Raw genomic sequence first — 20,308 nt, forward strand, 5'->3', positions numbered from 1 at the left:
GCCGGGTTCATTGCTCTCGCTCTCTTCCATCTATCTCTCTTCCCCTTCCCTGCCTCGCTCTGATTTCCAATCGCGGTTCATTAGGTTCAGTGGATTGGCTTTCTTCCTGCAGCACACGCCTCTGCCACCCAAGCTGATTGGCTTTCATTACGGACAAGGGTGGTCCGCGTGCACGGCCGCGCACTCCCGAACACACACCCGTGTCTGCTCCATCCCACTGAGGACCCACTCCAATGCCCACCGCTATCTGGCTCCCATCTCCAGCTCTGGCCTTCCTCCATTTCAATCTGTTTTTTTATTTTTTTCGTGTTATCTCTCTGGTTCTATTCATCCCTTCCCTCTCCAAAGTGCTCAGAGCTGAAACAAGGTAGTTAGCAGAGCTCCTGTGTGTGTGTGTGTGTGTGTGTGTGTGTGTGTGTGTGTGTGTGTGTGTGTGTGTGTGTTGTAAAGATTGCAAAAGCTCCGAACACACACGAGACCTCAGACCCACACGTTTTGTATTTGAACAGCTAAGTGCTTCTTTTTATTTATTATTTTTTCGGAGAGTTTCCCCACTCGTCGGAGTTCACGGTCACATGTCTCCGAGCTTTCACCGCGCCGCGGCGCAGGTTAGCTTTTATTAAACGCCACTTGACAGGAGGAGATGATCTTCTTTTATTGACCCTGGATGCCTTGGAAAATAGTCTGTTGACTCAGAGCTCACACACAGAAACCCTCACAGCCTGCGAGCTAAATAGCGGAGTCAACGACACTATAGCTGTACCTGAAAGCACCAGAAAGAAGTGTTTTGTCCCTTCTCGTTTGCATTATGTAACGCCGCTATGTGACACACAAAAACAAAACTCAAAAAGATAAGTTATTCGTGCTGCAAGTCTCGCAGTGCGACTGCGCGAGCAATAATGGAAACTAAATGGTCTGTATGGATTCGCTTTAAGATGCTCAAAGTGCCCCTCAGTGTCCTACATTTGTCATGTTGTAATAGACAGACGGTATGGCTCCATGAGAGAGGCCTAATAGTCCAACAGCCTCCGAAGCACATTCCTACTTTCAGAGGCCAAGAGGTCAAATCCGGACGTGGAGCGAAACCTGTGAAAACCGATCTGTCTCATTAAACCCTGTGTCTCCGTCTCTCCACCTCTTGATCCAGTCTCATCTGCCCTCTTTCCTCTGTCTCTCTGACTCTTTGATGCTCCCACCCTCAATCCTACGCTTTTTCTTTCTTGGTGTTTTTCCTTTTCCCGTCTCTCACTTCCTCACCTCACTTCCATATATATATATATATATATATATATATATATATATATATATATATATATATATGAGTTGCTGCAGCGGTGCCATGCCGCTGCGGTTTTTGTATGAATACACTTACATTTTGTCGTTCAGTAATACACATATAAAACGCTGTGAGACATTTTTAGCCCTCCACTGTGGAACGAGGTGACAGATTTGGCTGCTGGCCTTGCAGACTTCTATCTTTCCTCCGCAGGAGGAGTAAACGTTTCATTATCCGCCAGGGTCACGTCGCCTGGAATAGTTATATTTTTTTTTTTTGGGGTATTTTTTACGCGCACAAGAAAGGCGTTTCTAAGCCTTCTAAGCTGCTACAGATGTTTTCTTTGCAGGTCTTTTCGTGAAGCAGCCGGTTTGATTTCAGGTTTGCTCTCCCCTGTTTATCCCGACACGCTCCCTCTGCCTCCATTTTCTCCCGCCCTCACCCGAAAACTGACCTCATGAAAAAAGAAATAAAAAAAGACTATTCAAGAGAAATAGCGACGTAATGAAAACCTATTGTTGTATCCCACGGTGCGGCCTGTCGCGCCCGACCACAGTCCTGTTTTTTCTCCTTCATCCTCCCTTCACCTCCGCTCTCATTTTCTCTCACGGGCGCAATGTCACTCTTTCTTCTGGTGTTTCTTCTATCCCTGCTTCCTTTTCATTTCCTCTCCCGTCCCCCACTCGTCCTCTGTCCCGCGGTACTCTTCGCAGGGAGCCGTTTCCAGCACCAGTAGGCGCCATTATAACCAATTACGGAGCAGCACGAAGCTGTGTGGCACATGATGATACGAGCTACTCACTGTTTGTCTTGTTTTCTGTGTCGCAGCGGCTGATGAGAGCAACATGGGATCACTGGGCGGGCAGAGGAATGGTGAGTGATCCATACAAACTAAGCTTACATTTCTCTTTTCCTCCCACAATGCAACGGCTATTCCATCCAGGCACCAAAAAACACATGGAAGATTCTCATTTTCTGCAGTTTATTTTCTCCTCCCCGCCAACATTTCTTCGTAGTTCACTCTCCTTTGCCTCCCCCGCCTCCCTCCGCTCTCTCCGGCTGACAAAGTTGAGTTGTGAAGCACTTAGTGTCGGAGCTCTCGCTGCTTTATAGCCGTCCAGGTCAGCAGGCACTCGGTGCTCAATCCTCGCCCAGCTGACAGCAGCCGCACAGCGTCGCATCGGCTCCAGCCTCGCCTGTCCCTCCGCACACACTTCCGTCTTGTTTTATTTGAGAGAAGTCTGGTTAAGGGCAGAATATAAAGTCGGTTTTACTGTTTGCTTTCACTGTAGCGGTTCAAACTGTATATAATTCACTCTCAAGGATTGGAGTACTTTCTGCTGGAAGGGGCCACATTTGGAATTACCCCTCTCAGGCATGCTCCTCCTTATGCAAATCTCCCGTCCTGAGTCACTTCTACACAAAAGTCCTGACGGCAATCTGACTAAGTCGGAACTCAAGTCTGAACCGAATGTTCAACACGCAGATAATCATGTTAAATTCACATCCTGTTTGCCTGTAAATATCCATCAAAATGCTCTCCAATGCACGTGAGCGAGGTCCCAATCTAACATTTGGTCATTCCCTGCTCGTCAGAAGTCGTACATTCAGGCCGCCGAATTAGCGATCTAATGATACAAAAAAAAAATACATTTGATGAAATTAATTTATTAATGGATTCCTCCATGAGAAAGGGGGCAATCAAGCGTCCCTCGCGCTCACAGCGATCTGTAATTAAGGCTTCAAAATAACTTTTAAAATCCATCAGCGCTGCAGCCAGAACACTCTTCTTCTTCCTCGACGTCCCTCTGGTGCAGCAGGTGCCAAACATCGCCCACGAGTTGTGGCTCTTTCTGTAATGCGAGGACAGCTTCATGAGGGAAAGGAAGCACTAAAAATGAATGAAGCCAGCACTGTGACGTGCACCGCGTCTGAAACGCCAAACAGTGGAACCCACTGGAGGTTCGACATTGAGAGAATATACACGAACAGAGCAAAGCACTGCTGACACATTGGTTGCAAACGTATTCCACCAGATAAAGTCAGATAAAGTCAGATAAAACCGCTCCAGCGTTCGCTTCCCTGTGTGGTTGCTCTGGGCTTCTGCATGAATATAAATCAAGACTGTTGCAGACAGAGAGCACGATCGGTTTTGGCGTCCGCAGACAACGAGCTGCAGAAGTCACGACTCTAATCGATCTAATCGTGATCTGCAGTGTCGCTTCATCGCATCTGTGTTTTTTTTTTTTTTTTATGTGGCAAACGAGGCTTATGTAAGAAAGAAAACACGACCAGAATTTGAGTCCTGATGTTGGCTTCTTCTCTGCCTCTGTGTGTGTGTGGCTGTCTCACACACACACACACCCACCCACACACACACACACACACACGCACACCGATCTCTTAAATCCACCTGCAACAAGACAACTAAGCCTGTTGCCGGTGGAATACAAATGGCCCGAACACCCCGGTGACCTCAAATCCCCCACACTCAGCATTCACACAAGTGGCCTCTTCCTTCTCCTCCTCTTCCTCCTCCTCCTCCTCCTCCTCCTCCTCCTCCTGTTATGATTTTCCTGGCATTTCTGATCAGCACCCAGAACCCTCATGATATATAAAGTGATCCATTTCTCTGCTGCAGCATTCCTTTTTTCTATTTTCTTCTTCTTCTTCTTCTTCTTCTTCTTCTTCTTCTTCATCTCCTCTCCCCTTGACGTCTTTGCTAATGTGTATTGACAGGCCTTTTGCGTGTTTTTCATTTTTGCTGACGCAGAGTATTTTCCCCCCTCCTCCCCCTTCCTAAATGGCCTCAGTGTTTCTTTATGGGCTTTGACATATTTCATTAGGCGGATGGTCTTAAGAGGCCTGCCTGGCTTCTTTAATCTGGCTAAAACCCTTTTTCTCTCTGGCTAGAGCCGCTGCGAGCAGCGCTTCACTCCTCTCGCTCTCTTTCCTCTCGCTCCATCTTTCTCTCTGTCACTAACTCTCTCTCTCTCTCTTCTCATTCTCCAGTTTTAGGCGTCTCCATCTTCAATAGAGCTTTTAGTTGTGTTTTTTTTCTCTTCCTATTTCCGCTTTCATCTTTGCTACCAATCTCGTTCTTCCCAGTCGCTTCTCTCTTGATTATATTCTCTGCCTCTTTTGTCGCCAGGCTCATCCCCATTTTTAGCATCCTCTCAATCCCAAACCGTCGTCTCTCTTTCTTCTTCTCTCTCCCTCCGTCTTTCCTACATCTGATTTCTTCTCTTTATGCTCACTCTCGTCCTCTTTTCTCTCAACAGGCTGATCCTTTTCTATTCATTCACTCGCTGCTATCTCCAGTCCTCTCTCTCTCTCTCTCTCTCTCTCCCTCTCTCTCTCTCTCTCTCTCTCCATCCTCTGCAGCTGTATCTGTTCCAGCCTCATGCGATTACGTGGAACATGCTCCAGTCTCTTGAGTTCCCTCCACCAAGTCAGAAGCAGCAGCTCTCTGTATGTTCTGTGTGTGAGGGAGGGAGAGTAGAGACAGATATCCCTTCACTCATCCCCTCATATTCCTCCCTTGGAGTCAAAAATCTCCCCTGGCAGCAGGCTGCCTTCTTACATCACCCCGGGATCTCATCCAGCACACACACACACACACACACACACTCACACACACACACACACACACAGCGCCGGCCATTAGTCCCTGCTGTTCCGTGAGACTTTAAAACCAGCCGGCTTCTTGCCAGCGCTGAAGCCTTTTCTTTGTTTTCTCTTTGTTTGGGTGCTATGTAACTCTCTTTCTCTCTTTATATCTTTTCTTTCTCCCCCCCCCTCCCTCGCTTCGTTCTTTGCATCCGCCGTGTAGATCCAGGCAATCGGGGCCAATTCTGGGGGCATCGTCCGCCCCGACCCGCCGGTGCCGCCGTGCAGAATGCGTTCGGGCTGCAGCCGTCAGTGCAGGTGCGTGCGCACTGAGCGGCTCTTCACCTCGATGTGCGTTTACAAATGGCACGTGTCCCGCTCCCCCAGCCCTCATCCATAGTCTGCCAGCCCCCTGAGCCGCCGCTATCCAGCAGAGGTAGGCAGTAATTATGAAATGGCCTTTTAAGTCCCCTCCGGTTATTAAAGCCATTCATCTCGTCGGAGGCCGGATACATACATACGTCCGCGTTCCCCTCGTACATCCAAACAGCTAAACCCAATTACTGCGGGAGCAGCGCCTCCGGCCAGCTTCATCATCTGCCCCCTGATATAGCTGAGTGCATTCAGATCGCGATGGAGGGATGCTCGGATGATGGGACAGGTCTTTAATCGGAGTGGAGTTTTGATTGGCCATAACATGAATTGGATTTGCTTCTACCGGCCATCCAGACGTCCGGAGTGATTTGGTTTGACGTCGAGTTTGCGGTCGGAAAAGAAAACATTTAGAATGCGAGGCGGAAAGCTTTAATGACATCCTGGTCCCGCGCTGCCGAAACGGTGTTCGCTATTTAAGGGATACGGCTGGCATTCGCCTGTTTTTCTTCTTGTCATCAAATCCCATGAAGGGACCAAAAGCGACCATGATCTGATCCCGGTGCTGTCGCACTGTGACGTGTTCATTTACTACACGCTGCAGTTTGTTTTGAGTCAATCCCACGTGCAGCGCCTTGATGCTGCAGATACTCACTGCAGTCCACCGTGTATTCATCCTCAGAGGGAAATAGACCCTGATAGATCTATTAAAAAATAAAAGATAAAGGATGGTCCGTGTGCCCTATGCTGAAGGAAAGGTTCCTTAGTGTTTAGAGAACTCGACCAGCTCTTATCGTGGCTCCTTTAATACTTGAAGGTCATTTTACTCACTTAGCATCCTTCTTTAAGCATGGAAATACGATCTGACCGCAGCCTTTTTCACGAGAAGAGAAATATAGAACACTGCCAGACGTATGTGTCATGCCTTTTACTCTTTAGACGCCCCACATGTCGTCACAGTTTTGCTCTAATAAAGCTCTAAAAGCCTTTATTTAATATAAGGTGAAGCCATGCAGAGACCTGTGTGTGCTCTGTCCATGTCTCACTAAAACCCATTCATAAACATTTACTGAGATTAGATTTGTTAATGTCTATTGTCGTTCAGGATTTTGAAAGATATTCTTGAATTCGACAACTTTAACTGAAACACTGCAACACAGCAGGGGCCGTTCTGTCCCTGGTAACTGTGTTTAATGCTTCTGTTGGATTGAATTCAATAACCTTTATTGAAAAGGGGCGACACTGAGAGCAGGCTTTCTTTTTACGTGTGTGTGTGTGTGTGTGTGTGTGTGTGTGTGTGTGTGTGTGTGTGTGTGTGTGTGTGTGTGTGTGTGTGTGTGTGTGTGTGTGTGTGTGTGTTTTTTTATAGAACAGAGCCGGTCAGACCCTGGTTTACAAGTTTTATTGGCCTGTCCTGAGATTGGATACTAGATGGAAATGTGTGTGTGTTTTTGTGAGGACTGGTCATGTGTGTGTGTGTGTGTGTGTGTGTGTGTGTGCGCGCTTGTGCTTTCTGTACCCAATTTAAAGAACTATGTCCAGAAGCAACAAGCCCCTTTTCCCGGTTTGCTAAAGTGTCTCCTTGGCAACTCACCGTCACCCTTCTCTCTCTCTCTCTCTCTCTCTCTCTCTCTCTCACACACACACAACTTGTCCGTAACACCCCCAGCGGTTTTGATGGAGGGAGGGCACTTGCTTGTAACCGTGGCAACCTTTCAGCCAATGTGCTGCAAAAGCTGCTTGCTGTGGAGCACATTGTAGTCCAGTTGATAGGTAAGTGTTAAGACCCTGCTGAGACACTGTGGGAGGGTGCAGCAGTGTGCCAGGGCTTATGTTGGGAGGTGTGTGTGTGTGTGTGTGTATGTGTGTGTGTTTGTGTGCGTGCATGTTTGGACTGGAACAACAAAAGCCAAATTGAACATAAATAAGACAATATCCTGTTTAATAGTTTGGTTGATTGGATAGTGTAATTAGCTGTGTGTGTGTGTGTGTGTGTGTGTGTTCATAAGTCTTGAGTGGCATGTTAGGTTTTTGCACCGCACACAGTCTGCGTGGCAAAACATATAATTTTGACATCTCCGAGTTCATTAATTATTGTGCTCGTTGGGTGAAATAATTAGAGGGTTGCGTGCAGACAACTTTTATTCACGCTTTGATGGCGAAACGCACATCTTAGAGCCAGATTATTGTTTATTTATTTTTATCGTTTTCCCAGCGGGACATGAAAGCAGACCTCAGTCGCAGGTGTGTCGCACTCCTTTTTAAAAAGGCACAAAGCGGCGGCCGTCCTTGAAGGGCCTGTCGGCGCAGCAGGACCCCGAGGCTACGTTCCAGGCAAAGACTTCACTGCCGACACGGCGGCTTCACTGAAGTCTGGATGTACAGATCACATCCAGACGTGTGCGGCACATTTGTTGTGCCCACATCTCCGTGTGTGTGTGTGTGTGAGCAGGTGTGGGCTTCTGAGTGGATGTTTGTGGATGAAGAGGTAATAGGCAGGTTCTTTGTTAGCAGCGCTTGTTTGGCATTAAGGGTGTTCTTACACTGCGTTTCCCAGGAGCCTCTTGTCCATCAAAAGTTGTGTAAGTGTTGTTTTTATAGTTTTTTTCCCAGCGTAAAGTACCGTTTGAAAGTTTTCCCTCCGCAATGTTTTAAACACTGGAGTCTCGTGGATAAATTGATGGCACCGCACTGTATCGTAGATTATTATGTGTAGTTATTAATGTTTGTTTTAACACATTAACTTGATTTTTTTTTAACGTTATATTGTACCGAATTCAAAACGCACCACGCAATAGTGACTTCACGCATGAATTATTCATCCATAATGCAACAGTGCACTGGTTTGTGTGCTGAATGTATTATCAGATTTCTACAAAGAGTAATATTTAGACTCTGTAGTTGGATGCTTCTCACTGAAATGCACCTTTTGGAGTTTAAAAACACAGTTAATCGTCTTTTGAATTCAACCGCCGTCGCCGAACATTGTCTTTGAAAACCAAAAAAACAAGGAGGCGAGAAACACTGACACTGCTGCTTGATCTCGGATGGGAGGAGCGATACAGCTGTGAAGGGCATCGCCGGGGCCCGGGGTCCGGGGGCCCCGTTTGGCTGTTTGTCAACCGCGTGCAGCAGCTTGAGTCTGGTGGCAATCAGGCGGGCATGGCGATGTGAGCGGGTCCGCGGGAGCATCTGCTGGCACAGCGGGCAGCGATATGTGATAAACGCTGATTTCACCCTCCATTGGATCGAGCTGGCGATGATAGCCACCTCTCCCCCGCTCATCCATCCTATTAAACCCTCATTATTCATTTACCGCCAGCCTGGGCCGCCTGACGTGCGTGGAACGCACACACACACACACACACACACACACACACACACACACACACACTAACACACACGCGCCAGCAAAAGTGTTTCTTCTCCTGTTTCATCTAAAGTGGTCAAGGACACACACCGCTATCTCATACAGGCAGTATCGGGACTTCTAAATTTGTTCCTTTTCACAATTCTCACATTTTATAGCACACACACACACACACACTCAGTTTCTATGTGCATAGTGCAGCAAGCGCGCTGGCAAGGAGCTTAATTCTATCAGGCTGCGAGCTGGACAGCCGTAATTACATTTGTGACACAAATCCTGCCTCTCAAATTGAGCGTTTTATTCCTGAGCGCTCCCCCCTCTCTATTTATAACCCCTTATTCCCCATAAATCCCACTTCCTCTCAGAAAGTCAATTTAGGACTTAAAAGGCAGCGGCGCTCCGCTTACTTTCCCACCGCTTCGCCCTCTATCGCCGGCTTCAGTTTCACTTCGGAGCTTTGAAGCCTCTGAAATGACGTATTAAGCAGCGAGCGCCACGATGCGAGAAAGTCATCCCTTACCGGAGAGAAGTTTCGGACGGAAAAACAAAACAAAGCCAAAAAAAAAAGCAGCTGCTCGCTACCTGTCTGTCGTTTTCTTCACCTCTCCGTCACTTCCTCACAGTGACGTTTACCCTCTCCCCTCTCTTTTTCTCCGTTTGCCCCACAGCGCCGCCCTCCCTAAAGTCTTCCCTCCCTCTCACCCGGGGCCGCCTCCCCTTTTCTCTGCAAGTCTTCGCTGAATCAGCCGTGGCCTTCATCCCTTTCCTCCGCCTCCTCCTCTCTGGAGTCGGAGGCCACACCTGAGTACAGTATGGTGGCAGTTCATTTGTTCTCCCTCTTGCTTTATGCATGAGCCTGTCAGTTCCCGCGGTGCCGTCCCTGTACCACTCCACCTCATTCATTGTTTCCTCCCCACCTCCTCTATGCTGCTCCTTTAGGACTCCGGCTTTCTCTTCACTTTCTCTCCTCTGCAGCTTTATTCCAAAAAGCTTCGTCCAAACGGGAGAGAGTGTGTGAGCTGATTGCTCAGGTTAAAATCCGGCTGATGAAGTCGAGATATTAATACTGTTTATATATTCTTAATGAATATAGATAAGCATCAACTCAAATATGTATGTCTTGATTCCGATTCCAAAATAGTTTCCTTTATACTTTAATAAACATTGCTTGACCTCACGCCTTAAAATATGTGTTATTTATTGTATTCTTCCTTTACGTTTATTTGCTGTTTTCCTCATGTTAAGCTAAAGGAATCGAGCAAATTGTGACCAAACACAAGAAAGAAAAGGTTAAAAAAAGTACAAAGAGTAGTTTAAAGAAATGGCTAAATTGTGGCATGCTGGCTAAACGCCGTTATAAACTTTGCATGAACTTAATTTTGGTTCATAAGACGCAATGCACAACTTTACACTGGCTCCGTCCTAATCGGGCCCCACTGGGCCGGTGGACTCATTCCAGTGTACCGTCCCGTAACTCATCCGAAATGCCTCGTCCCAGCTCCCTCTCCTGCAATGAACTTGAATCAGTTCAATTTAAGGCAGCGTTCCTGCTTAAAGTTTAATGCAGATGCTCTTTAAATAAGGAAATATGAATGCCGTGGATGATAATGTCCTGTAAGCAGTGGGGGAATTTAGCTAAAAGCTTATGATCTCAATACCCAGAGTCACTTAAAATCATTCAGGCCCATTTTATCAGCGGCAGCACATCTCATTGTAGAGGCCCCGTTCCCTCCTCCTCCATCACTGAGGCGTCCTCTGCCCTCCCTTCTCCCTCTCATCCTGTTAAACATCCCTCCCTCCCTCTTCTCTCGTCTCTTTTGTTTCCCCCAGAGCCCTCCGCCGGCGGAGCGCTGGGCCCGACCCTGGGCCTCTGGAAGTCCAGCTCCCTCGAGAGTCTCCAGACGGCCGTGTCGGAGGCCAATCAGAGCCGCAGCAAGGCCCAGGTGCCTTTTCACCGGCCGCGGCCGCACATGGTGCGCGGGCGCGGGTGCAACCAGAGCTTCCGCATCGCCATCGACAAGTCCTACGACGGGCCCTCTGAAGACGGTAAGACGTTCCCTGTTGCTGCCTTAAAAGAGTCTTTCTGAGACATTGTATCCTTTTTTAAATTGGACCCCGCACATCCCTCAGGCTTTATAACACACTGGCACTCAAGAAGAGCCAGAGGCCTGCCAAGGGACGGTGCTTAGCCTGAGTACCTTAATGAAATGCTACATGATTTTATCCACTCAGCAATTTAGGAAGAGCAACTTTATATCTTACGGCAGCATATTTTTTAATGCTCTACCTTGTGAACCCACGGACACGCTGGATGTCGTGTGCGTGTGCGATGATTACTGAGGAAATTATCCTCCGCGTTAGCTGGGAGGAGTGAGTCAATGCAGAATGTTGACTAATGATGTTTGGAGGAATCTGGAGTGTGAAAAATTACCCATCTGCGGTCGCATTAGAGGAGAAGTCTCACTTTGGCGGCGGTTGGCGTTGAATGACAATGACACACGTTTGGCTAACTAGCTTCCTGGACAGGTGATGCTAACCCAATGAAATGATGCTTACCCTTCGCCCTCTCCGCAGACGACGACCTGTCGGACCGCAGCTCCGGCTTTGAGACGCCCGCCAGCAGCTCCTCTCGCCAGGACCTGGACACGGAGGACGGAAAGAAGAAGAAGAAAACCAAAGGGAAGAAGAAAGAGAAAAAGAGCAAAGGGAAGTCTGTGGACGACCCGGAGAAGAAGACCAAAAAGAGAGGATTCGGCCTCTTAAGGTAGGAGTCCTTTCATACTTGAACCTCATTAAAAGTCCTCCGCCATGAGTCACACGTTTGCTCTTTAAACAACATATGTGGGGTTTAAACTTTCTAGCATCAAGGTGACTCTTCTAAATAAATAAATCAAGCAAAGCAGCTTCAAAGACTGAACATTGAAAAGGTCACCTGTGGGATAAAACAGAGCAGGTAATGAGGCTTGCGCTGCTTCAATACTCCAAAAACCCCAAGGTCTTCCTGGAGCATCAACAGAGCCGTGATTACCTTTGTTTCTGTGTTCAAGCTCAACACATTTTCAGAGGAGAGCTGGTGATTTTACTTCCTAGTGAAAGAAACAAAATACCCGACGCATCCCCCCTGTATACAGTCGAATTTAGGGTTTATGTGGAAATCAATGGGAACAACTGCCCTACTTTCCCCTGGTTAAGTTTCAACAAATCAGCCACTGAGCCCAGCAGGATTATGGGACATTGGATTATTGGCTATGAACACAACCTTCGCTGTAATGGAGGGTATCCATTATCTCTCAATCCAAGCAAAGTCCCACCGACACGAGCCGCTTGTCAGCCCTTTATCAACGCGTCCCCATCGTGATTGCGGCGGTCCAATCCTCCAACAGCGACCCTTATCTGTTGGCAGTGACACGGTGTGGTCAGTGTATCACTGCACTTCCAACACTTGAGATTCAATTAGGCCGTGGCGAGAGATAGCGCTGGCCGCGCGCCGGCCCACAGATGGAAGATAAGAATCCAATCGGTCGCAGTGTCAAGGGCGGTAATGGAGGAGATGTTCACATGGTTAGGCTGGTAGTGGAGAGAAGGGCAAGGCGAAGGACGCGCGCAGAGAAGAAGAAGTGCATGCAGGGAAGGCGTGTGAGAGGCTCCGAATCCAGTCCAGCTAGCGCTACGTTTCCCCGGCAAAATGTACTTTATGGCTCCATCTATTACCCACATCAAGCCTCTGCTGTGTCTCAGCGGCGGACGATGTCGGGGCTGACACCGCTAGCTGTGTGACAGATTGTGTTTATGTGTTTGGGAGGTAGTCTCTGCATCTATACTCCACGAGCATCCAGCGCCGTCTCCTGTTTATTCTCAGTTCAGACGTCAGAGCTTGGGGTTTTTCTCTTCCTTTTATCTTCAAGGGGGCTGCATCTCCCCGCTATTTTAATGATCGATTGATCTGCCCATTATTTCCATGATTAATGGTTTGGCCGATAAAAATAGTGAAAAGCTTGTGTGCAATTTCCCAGAGCCCCAAGGTGACGTCTTCCAATGTTTATCCAACCAACAGTCCAAAAAAAGTCAATTTATGATCATGTTCGGTAAAGAAAAGCATCACATTCTCACATTCAAGAAGCACGAAAGCAGCAAATGTTTGGCTTTTTGGTTTAAAAAAGTAATGTTCTGTCAATCACCTAATCGTTGCAGCTCTAAACTCTTTCCATCTCCCTCTTTTGCTCTTGCCTACTCTTATTTTGAAAGGGTTACTAGCAGTTGACTTCATTAAAAGACGCGTGTCATTTTACACATTTGGGATGCACATTTATTCGTATTTCTGGGACTGTGTGGAAATGTGACTTCTTCACACCACAGATGACGATCACGTTCGAGGCCGGTCAAGCCTCGAGTCTTACAGGTAACATCGATATGTCGTAGATGTAGATTAGCGTGTGGCGACTGCTCTGCAAGCGCTCTGGCCTGTGGCGTATGAATAATACAGCATTTCAAGGTTGATTGATGAAAATGCACTGGATCCAATTTCTTATTATTTATAACGTTCTTTATAAAAATAGAGAAGTGGGTAACACGACCCGGAGTCTTTACGCCATAATCCTTCTGTGCGCCTTTTGACACAAATATGAAAGCTGACACACACACACACACACACACACACACACACACACACACACACACCTCCTCTTTTTTGTTTGCGAAATCATCCTTTTAAACTGGCAACAATAGTCCCAAACACTTAAATCCAGCCCACTGTTCAGTGCCTCAACAATAGAACAAAGTCTCTCTCTCCCTCTCTCTCTCTCTCTCTCTCTCTCTCTCTCTCTCTCTCTCTCTCTCTCTCTCTCTCTCTCTCTCTGGCCTTTATCTGGCCGACTTGATCGTTATTGAACTTGAAATATGACTTAATTAGCCGCAGTATTGCACGGTTCAATCTAATTGCAGCTCTCAAATGCTATTTTACTCCAATGGCGGCATTAGGAAAAGGGCAAATTGCAAACACATGACCTCAGTTTACCTCCGCAGTGAACGTGTGTGTGCGATAGCGGCTCGCACAACAAACGCTGGAAGTGCTCTGTCCTTCCAGCGTTTGCCATCGATATTTAGTTTAGCCGCGGCAGTAATTGAAGAACAAGTTTTGGCGGCATCGCAAACAGCTGGATGTAAGGTGACCTATGGCAACATTAGTTTTTTTTTGGCGCTAAATCCATATCGTGATCCTCTTTATGTGAAGAGCATCACTTCCATCCAGTGTTTTTCCACCTCAGCACAGCTGGTGTGAGTCTACCGCCGTTTGACATTGTCACCGGCTGGCATAATGGTAGTGCGTCTTTTAAAGGTCAACAATTAAGGATTGGTGGGGGGGGGATGTATGTATTTAAGTGGTCAAAGTTTAGTCCAAGTGATATTAAACATGCCACACGTTTACAAATGTCATTGCAAATGACAGTAATTGGCCTACTTAAGGCCTTCACGCGCCGTGGGTGTGACAACACAAACGAAGTAGGTTTTTCCTCCAGTTTCCCATGAACTGCGGCGTCATTTCTTGTGTCGCCGTGTGTGTGTGTGTGTGTGTGTGTGTGTGTGGAGGGATTAGACGCCTTATAAGTGTGAGCCAACGCGACTTAATCAGGAGGTCAGGGTTTGAAGGATATAGCTTGTGACTAGCGTCCTCTGTGTGTCGCCTCTCAACCCCGTCAGCCCTGCTGGGCGCTGACGCATCCCGTCTGTCCCGCCAGTCACTCAGGATCAACGTTCATCTGTCGCCATCAACGCGCGTCCCGCCGCCCACCGCCCCGCCGGTAATTTAAAAGACATGAAAGCTGCTTCTTTTTGATGCCCTGTTTTTTTTTTTTTTTTTGCGAATCCGCATATACATCCTCTACCCCCGGTCCTCTTGTTTGCAGGCCCCCCGAAAAAAAAGAAATCCGACAAGGGGAAGCAAGCCAATTAGCGCCGTCCGTTCCGCTGCCGTCCTATCGCGGAGCGGCAGGATGCTGAATGGCAGACACCGGTGGGCTGTGCTCCACGGAAACCAAAGCCTGGTTGTCACACCGCTATTTCTGATGCTCGCTCCCTTTCCTTGAGCACTTGCTCCCTTCCTCTTTAAGTTTCACCGTGAGTCCCCCGCCCCTCACTCTGCCCTTTTCATTTGCCTCCGTAACTTCCTTCTGCTGCCTTTTCTACGTGTGTTACATCTCTTTATTTCCTTGAATGAACTATTGATTTGCCAGGCTGCGTTAGACAACATGAGCTCTCAAGTCCCACTTGAATTCACACAAGTTTGTGATTATCTACGATTAAGAGTGCTAATATGAGCTGTGAGGCCCCAGAGACCTCCTGCCAATTAAGCAGGCGCGAAGCATGTTGTTCCCCCGGATTCCTTTTGTGAGGTTTCCTGTCGTCGGGGCTCTTCTCTTTGTCTCCTCAGTCGTTCCCGCTTGTTCCAAACAAAAGCCGAGAAAAGACGTCGGAGTAAAAGCTTCGGCCGGCGATTGTGACTTTCAACACAGCGAGGAAAGGAAAGGAAAAAGGAAGGAAGGGTAGATGTAAGGCGACTCTTTGATCGCCCCTCGGTTGTCAAACGTGTTGCCTCCACACCGAAATCCCTGTGACATGTTTGTGTGGGCGTCTTAGCCGTGACTCTAAGCTAATGTGGAGGTGCGTTACCTAATCCCACCGTCGGTGAGTGAGCTGCAGGTGGATTTCTTTGATCCGCCGTCTCCTCTGGCATTTAAGGGCGGTTAGCGGCGCTTGACGTTGAACACCGGAGTGGAGTCTTCAACAGAGTATTTATTAATGTCGGTATTCTCTTTTGTAAAATATGCATAGGGCCATACGTTTTGCACATGGGACAAGCCCATCTCCTTTGGATATACATTATCTCTCTCTCTCTCACACACTTCATCTCTATTCATGTCTTTATCTTTGCATTAATAATAGATGCTAAACCACAAATCACTTTCTTTGCTACACTTGACATGCATGGAGCACGGGGCCGCGGCTCGCTAATCAGGGCTTGCGTTGGATACACGCTCCCGGCGAAGAAGGGGAAGCCTCTCGGACCGCGTTCGCGCACTTGTACGCGCCGCACGTGTCGGTCGGAGGTTGGAATGATTTGAAATGGAGACGGCAATCATGCAAATCCCTCGGGGGAGGGGGTTCATGGCGCCTCTCTTGTCCGCTGGTGGCTTCAACCCGCAATTAGGGGGACGGAGAGTTGGTTGTCTGCGTGTGGACCCACAATGACCACGTGGCGTTTGGGCATGTCCTCAAATTCTTGTAATTTGAAGCCATTACATCTGTCGTTATCATTTACATTCTCAACTCCAGAAAGGTGCCGTAACATTGAACCATTGACGTCTTAAATGATTTATTTTTGTTTTTTTTCCCTTTCATAATTCAGATTTGTGCACAATTTGCTCCTCTCCCGCCAGCCCACATGTAAAAAGCTGCCAAGTGTTCTCCCCGCCGTTGGAGGAGCAGAAGCCGCCTCCTCCTCCATGCAACCTCTATTGAGGCATAATTCTAATTTACAACTTCGCCGTGGAGGCAAACAGTCGCGGTGCGCTATCACCGACGGCAGCCGCCGGAAAACAAATTAACTTTTTCTTTTTTTTCCCTTTTCTTTTTTTTCACCCTCCAATGCGGCGCGATGGGCAGCTTCCCTGAAATGATGTGCGGGTTTATTGGTGTTGATGCGAGCTGTCAGTCAAATATCAGAGGGATGGGGAATTGACAGCGGAGATGATGAGGAAATCCTCATGCATATATATCAGCTGATAAAGGGGCAGTCACAACAGGCCCTCCCTCTCTCCCTCTCTCTCTACATCACTCACACCTTCCCCTTGAACCCCCCTCCCCTCCTCCCTCCTCTTCTCACACGAAAGGCCTTTTATGTTGCTCGTCTTTCATGCGCTGGCTACACCTGCCTCCCTTCCCCTCTCTGCAGCCACACCGTTTGGCTCGGAGCGCCCTCTTCTTTACGGCGGCGATGCCGACTCACTCCTCCGCGGTTTGACCGCACGCCGGAAGAATTAATGACTTCATTCATAGGCTTCAAACGGCTTGTTTCCCTCCTCCGCCCTCCAGAGTTTTCCCAGGAAGTTCTGGAGGTCTGCACTGTGCAATTATACGCTCTCTTGTCCAACTTCTTCAGCCAGCCACATTATCTATTATACGGGAATGTAAGGAGCAATCTTCGGGAGCGGTAATCACTCGCTAATGTCCTCTTGAGTTTTTTTTTTCCAGGAGCTGTCACATTTTTCAAACGGCACCGATCTCATTTGGGATTATTTTTCATTTCCACCGGTAACGTCTGTGACTCATCCAGCTGAGGAACATGATACCCGCATTTGTACGGTGAATTATTGCCCATGAGGTAATTATCAAATGAGACGCCGAGCCGGGGACTCCCATTTGTTGTCGATCAGTCTCGCGATCCATCAGTTCCGATCGAGTTATGACATTTTGGATTGACCCAGAGGGAGCGGCGCTTCAAGGCGCAGACGCATCCATATCGGCCGGGCATTCGGGCAGCCGGCTGCCCATCGCTCACCGGCCAATTAAAGGTCTTCATCTGGCCACAGGAAACGGTCGTGACCAATTAGCGTTGGATCTCGCCAGGAAGCGATTACACCTCCGATGGCGGTCATGTCCTGTACAGTCATCTTCACGTCGCGCGTGATCGATGAGCTTCCTCTGGCATCGAACGTCTAATGGCACACACATGCAAGAGAACACACACACACACACACACACATCTCCCTCTAAAACACACACACGCACACACAGAGCGCGACCTCTGCTTTTCCAGACGAAGAAGGTTAAGTGTTTCTTGTCCGAGGATGTGCGGAGGGCCCGAGGAGCCAAGAGTCTAACCTTTCCCAGTCTGCCAATGGCTCTCATGTGGAGTCCCGCTGACCTGGCCTTTTCCCCTGCCGCCAGCTGGGAGAATGTGAAGAATTCAGAAAAGGAAAAGGGGTTGACACCTCACACATTAAAAACTAGCCAACATTAATTAAAATGCACGTTTTGTTTGTGGAATGTCGGCGAATTTAAATCTGAAATATTCCAACCACGCCCCCCCCATTCGCTCCAACCAAACAGCCGCCGGGCCTTTTTGGTTGTACATGTGTGTGTGTGTGTGTGTGTGTGTGTGTGTAGCCCAGTGGTCTTGTTTCAATATTAATGCCCTCCCTGACAGAAGCTCTCTTGCCCCATTCACTCTCGAACTGTTCTTGCCTCCTTGCTCCGCTCCTCTGTTCTCCTTCCCTCCATCGTTTGTCTCTCCCTTCTCTTTCTCTGTACCGATCCATTCATTGATCTCAATCTGCACCCCTTTCTCGCTTTTTTCCCCTCTGCCCTCTTTCTTCTTAACTTTCCTGTTTCCTAGATCATTGAGCCACACACCTCGTTCTTCCTTTCTCCAACTCTCTTTTATCTCACCTCCTTTTTCCTGCCCCCCCTTCCCATCCTTCCTGCCTCTTCTCTCTTTGCCGCTTCTTCTCTTTTCCTTCCTCTCCCCGGTGTCTTCCTTCCTTTCCTATCACCATTCCTGGCACCCCCTCCCCTCCCTTTACCTCTCTTCCCTCCACCACTCTCTCTTTTGTCTGACTGAAGTATCAGGCGTTGATTAAGGAAAGCATTTCATATCAGCTTCCTGGTCCCCTGAGACCAACCTGCTGTCTGTCTGTCTGTCTGTCTGTCTGAGTTCAATCAGTTTCAGGAATTAGATCCTAAAATAAGAACTAGCGGATGAGTTTTCCACCCGCATCTTCCTCCCTACATTATTAATACGTTATAAGCGAAGCTCTTTTAACTACGATTAGCGCCGGGCGGATCTCTCACACTCTCTCCCTCTTCTTCTTCTTCTTCTTTTTTCTTTTTTTTTCCAGTCTTATCTCAGCTAATATCATCCATGAATGGGAGCTGATTTGGGCCAAACTGTGGGGATGCGGCGCAGGGCACACGGAGAGGAAGTCTGATAAATAGATTTAATTATGCCCAGTGGGGGAAAACTTGGGACCTGCCGGCGGTTTTCATTACCGAACTGAGATGGAGACGGGGGGGGGGGCTTTTCCGCAGAGAGGCCCAGGATTGGCTGACGCCGCCGTCAATCAAGGGCGCTCGGCGGCCCGGCTTGACCTCGCTGCTGCAGCCTTGTAGCCCGATCCCTCGGTTCCACCAGGAAACCGCGGCCATTTTTCAAAGCGCACTTGTTGTCTATTTTTTGCCGCCAGTGTCATTCTGTCTATTTTGAGCCGGAAATATTTTCCGACTTGTCTCACCGCGAAGCAGCCAGAACGGGAGAAGGAAGGCTCCGAGTTACGTCACAACCCTCTATGGTGTTAATCTCTCTCTGTCTCCCATTTCTCTCTCCCTCGTCTGCTCCTCGGTTTGTTTCTCTCTCACCCTTCCTCCATCCGTCTCCCTCTTCTCTCCTTTTTTAGCATTTTTTTCTAACAGCAAACCCCACTGAGATGCCCGCGCTCGTCTCCAGATACATACAGAGCAATCTGATTACTGCGATAACATTTCTGCTTGGCTGATTAACTGTTCTCCCCGTGCCTCTGAACGCCGCCGCATCGCTTCCATATATTCCTAAGCTCCTTACTCCTCCACAGCCGAGCTGCACTTTCACGGAAGCTTTGGCTCACCCATCCGTCTCTCCTCTTTTCTCTCACTTCTCTTTACTTCCTCTCTTTCTTCCCATTCTTCCCGGTCTCTCGTTTATTCTCCGAGGCAGACGTGCTGTTCCTTACTCTTTTTTTCTTTCATCCTCTCTGCTTCTTTTTGCCTCTGTATCTCACTTTCATTCATTCCCCCAAAACAAATGGGATATTTGTCCAGTTTTCTCTCTTCTTCTTCTTCTTCCATAAAGCGCATAGAGCCTGTTGCAAGACATCTCTGTGTTCTGCATCTGCTGTGATTTAAGTCTCGAGCATCACACCATGAGGCTTGTCCAATCATGTTTTAAAAATGGCACATTTAAGAGACCGATTTCATCTTCTCAGGGAGGCGCGTGAAGACGAAGGAATCCCGGACACGTGGGGATGGGGGCAAGATGCACCCATGAACGTGTAGTTGAGAGCAAGTACATCAGCGTTTAAAACCAGAAGTGTGTTTTAGGCTCTTGGCATCGGCTCCCAGTGCGGTTGAGGATCACTTTTAAGATCTTTCTCGTCACTTTTAAGGCTCATCATAGCCCGAAACCAGTTGTGTCGCTGTGTGTTTTCAGTTCCTCTTGACTTGAGGTGTGTGTGTGTCCGTGTGTGCAAACACCGTATGCCAAGGTGTTTCGTCAAGTCTGCGTGATCGTGAGCTCACACACACACACACACACAAGGCACACATGCACTCGTGTCAATTAAATCCTGAAAACACGACTTCCTCCACACACACACACACACGGTGCTCTCGTTATGCCCGACCCAGCCACCCACTCACTCCCCGCTGCATCCAGAGAGGAAAGCTTATTAAGGCGACGCACAACTCACAACACTGCACACACCGGCAGAGTTGTTGTCACAATTGCCCCCAAGAAGAAGCGTCCCCAATGCTGCGAGATGATTTCCTGAACGGCCGTTTAGTCTGCAGCGGCGGAAAGCGTTGTGATCGTGTGCGCAGCGATCTGATGCCCTTAGTTAAGAAGATGTTCCGTAATAGATAAGTTTGTCTAATGC

General features: G+C 48.2%; 1 protein-coding gene across 1 annotated transcript in view; it reads left to right on the top strand.

Moving 5' to 3' along the window:
* LOC306753021 (partitioning defective 3 homolog B-like) overlaps window positions 1-20,308 on the top strand; it is a gene marked incomplete at its 5' end in the record, with an annotated part of 107,229 nt that overhangs the window by 52,762 nt on the left and 34,159 nt on the right. Inside the window, 3 exons of the mRNA XM_079236852.1 lie at window positions 2,105-2,149; window positions 10,458-10,673; window positions 11,202-11,391. Coding sequence (XP_079092978.1) covers window positions 2,105-2,149; window positions 10,458-10,673; window positions 11,202-11,391 — 451 coding nt within the window. The remainder of the gene's footprint in view (window positions 1-2,104; window positions 2,150-10,457; window positions 10,674-11,201; window positions 11,392-20,308) is intronic.

Source organism: Taurulus bubalis (genome assembly GCF_910589615.1).
Source record: "Taurulus bubalis genome assembly, chromosome: 21".
NCBI classification, from domain to species: Eukaryota; Metazoa; Chordata; class Actinopteri; order Perciformes; family Cottidae; genus Taurulus; species Taurulus bubalis.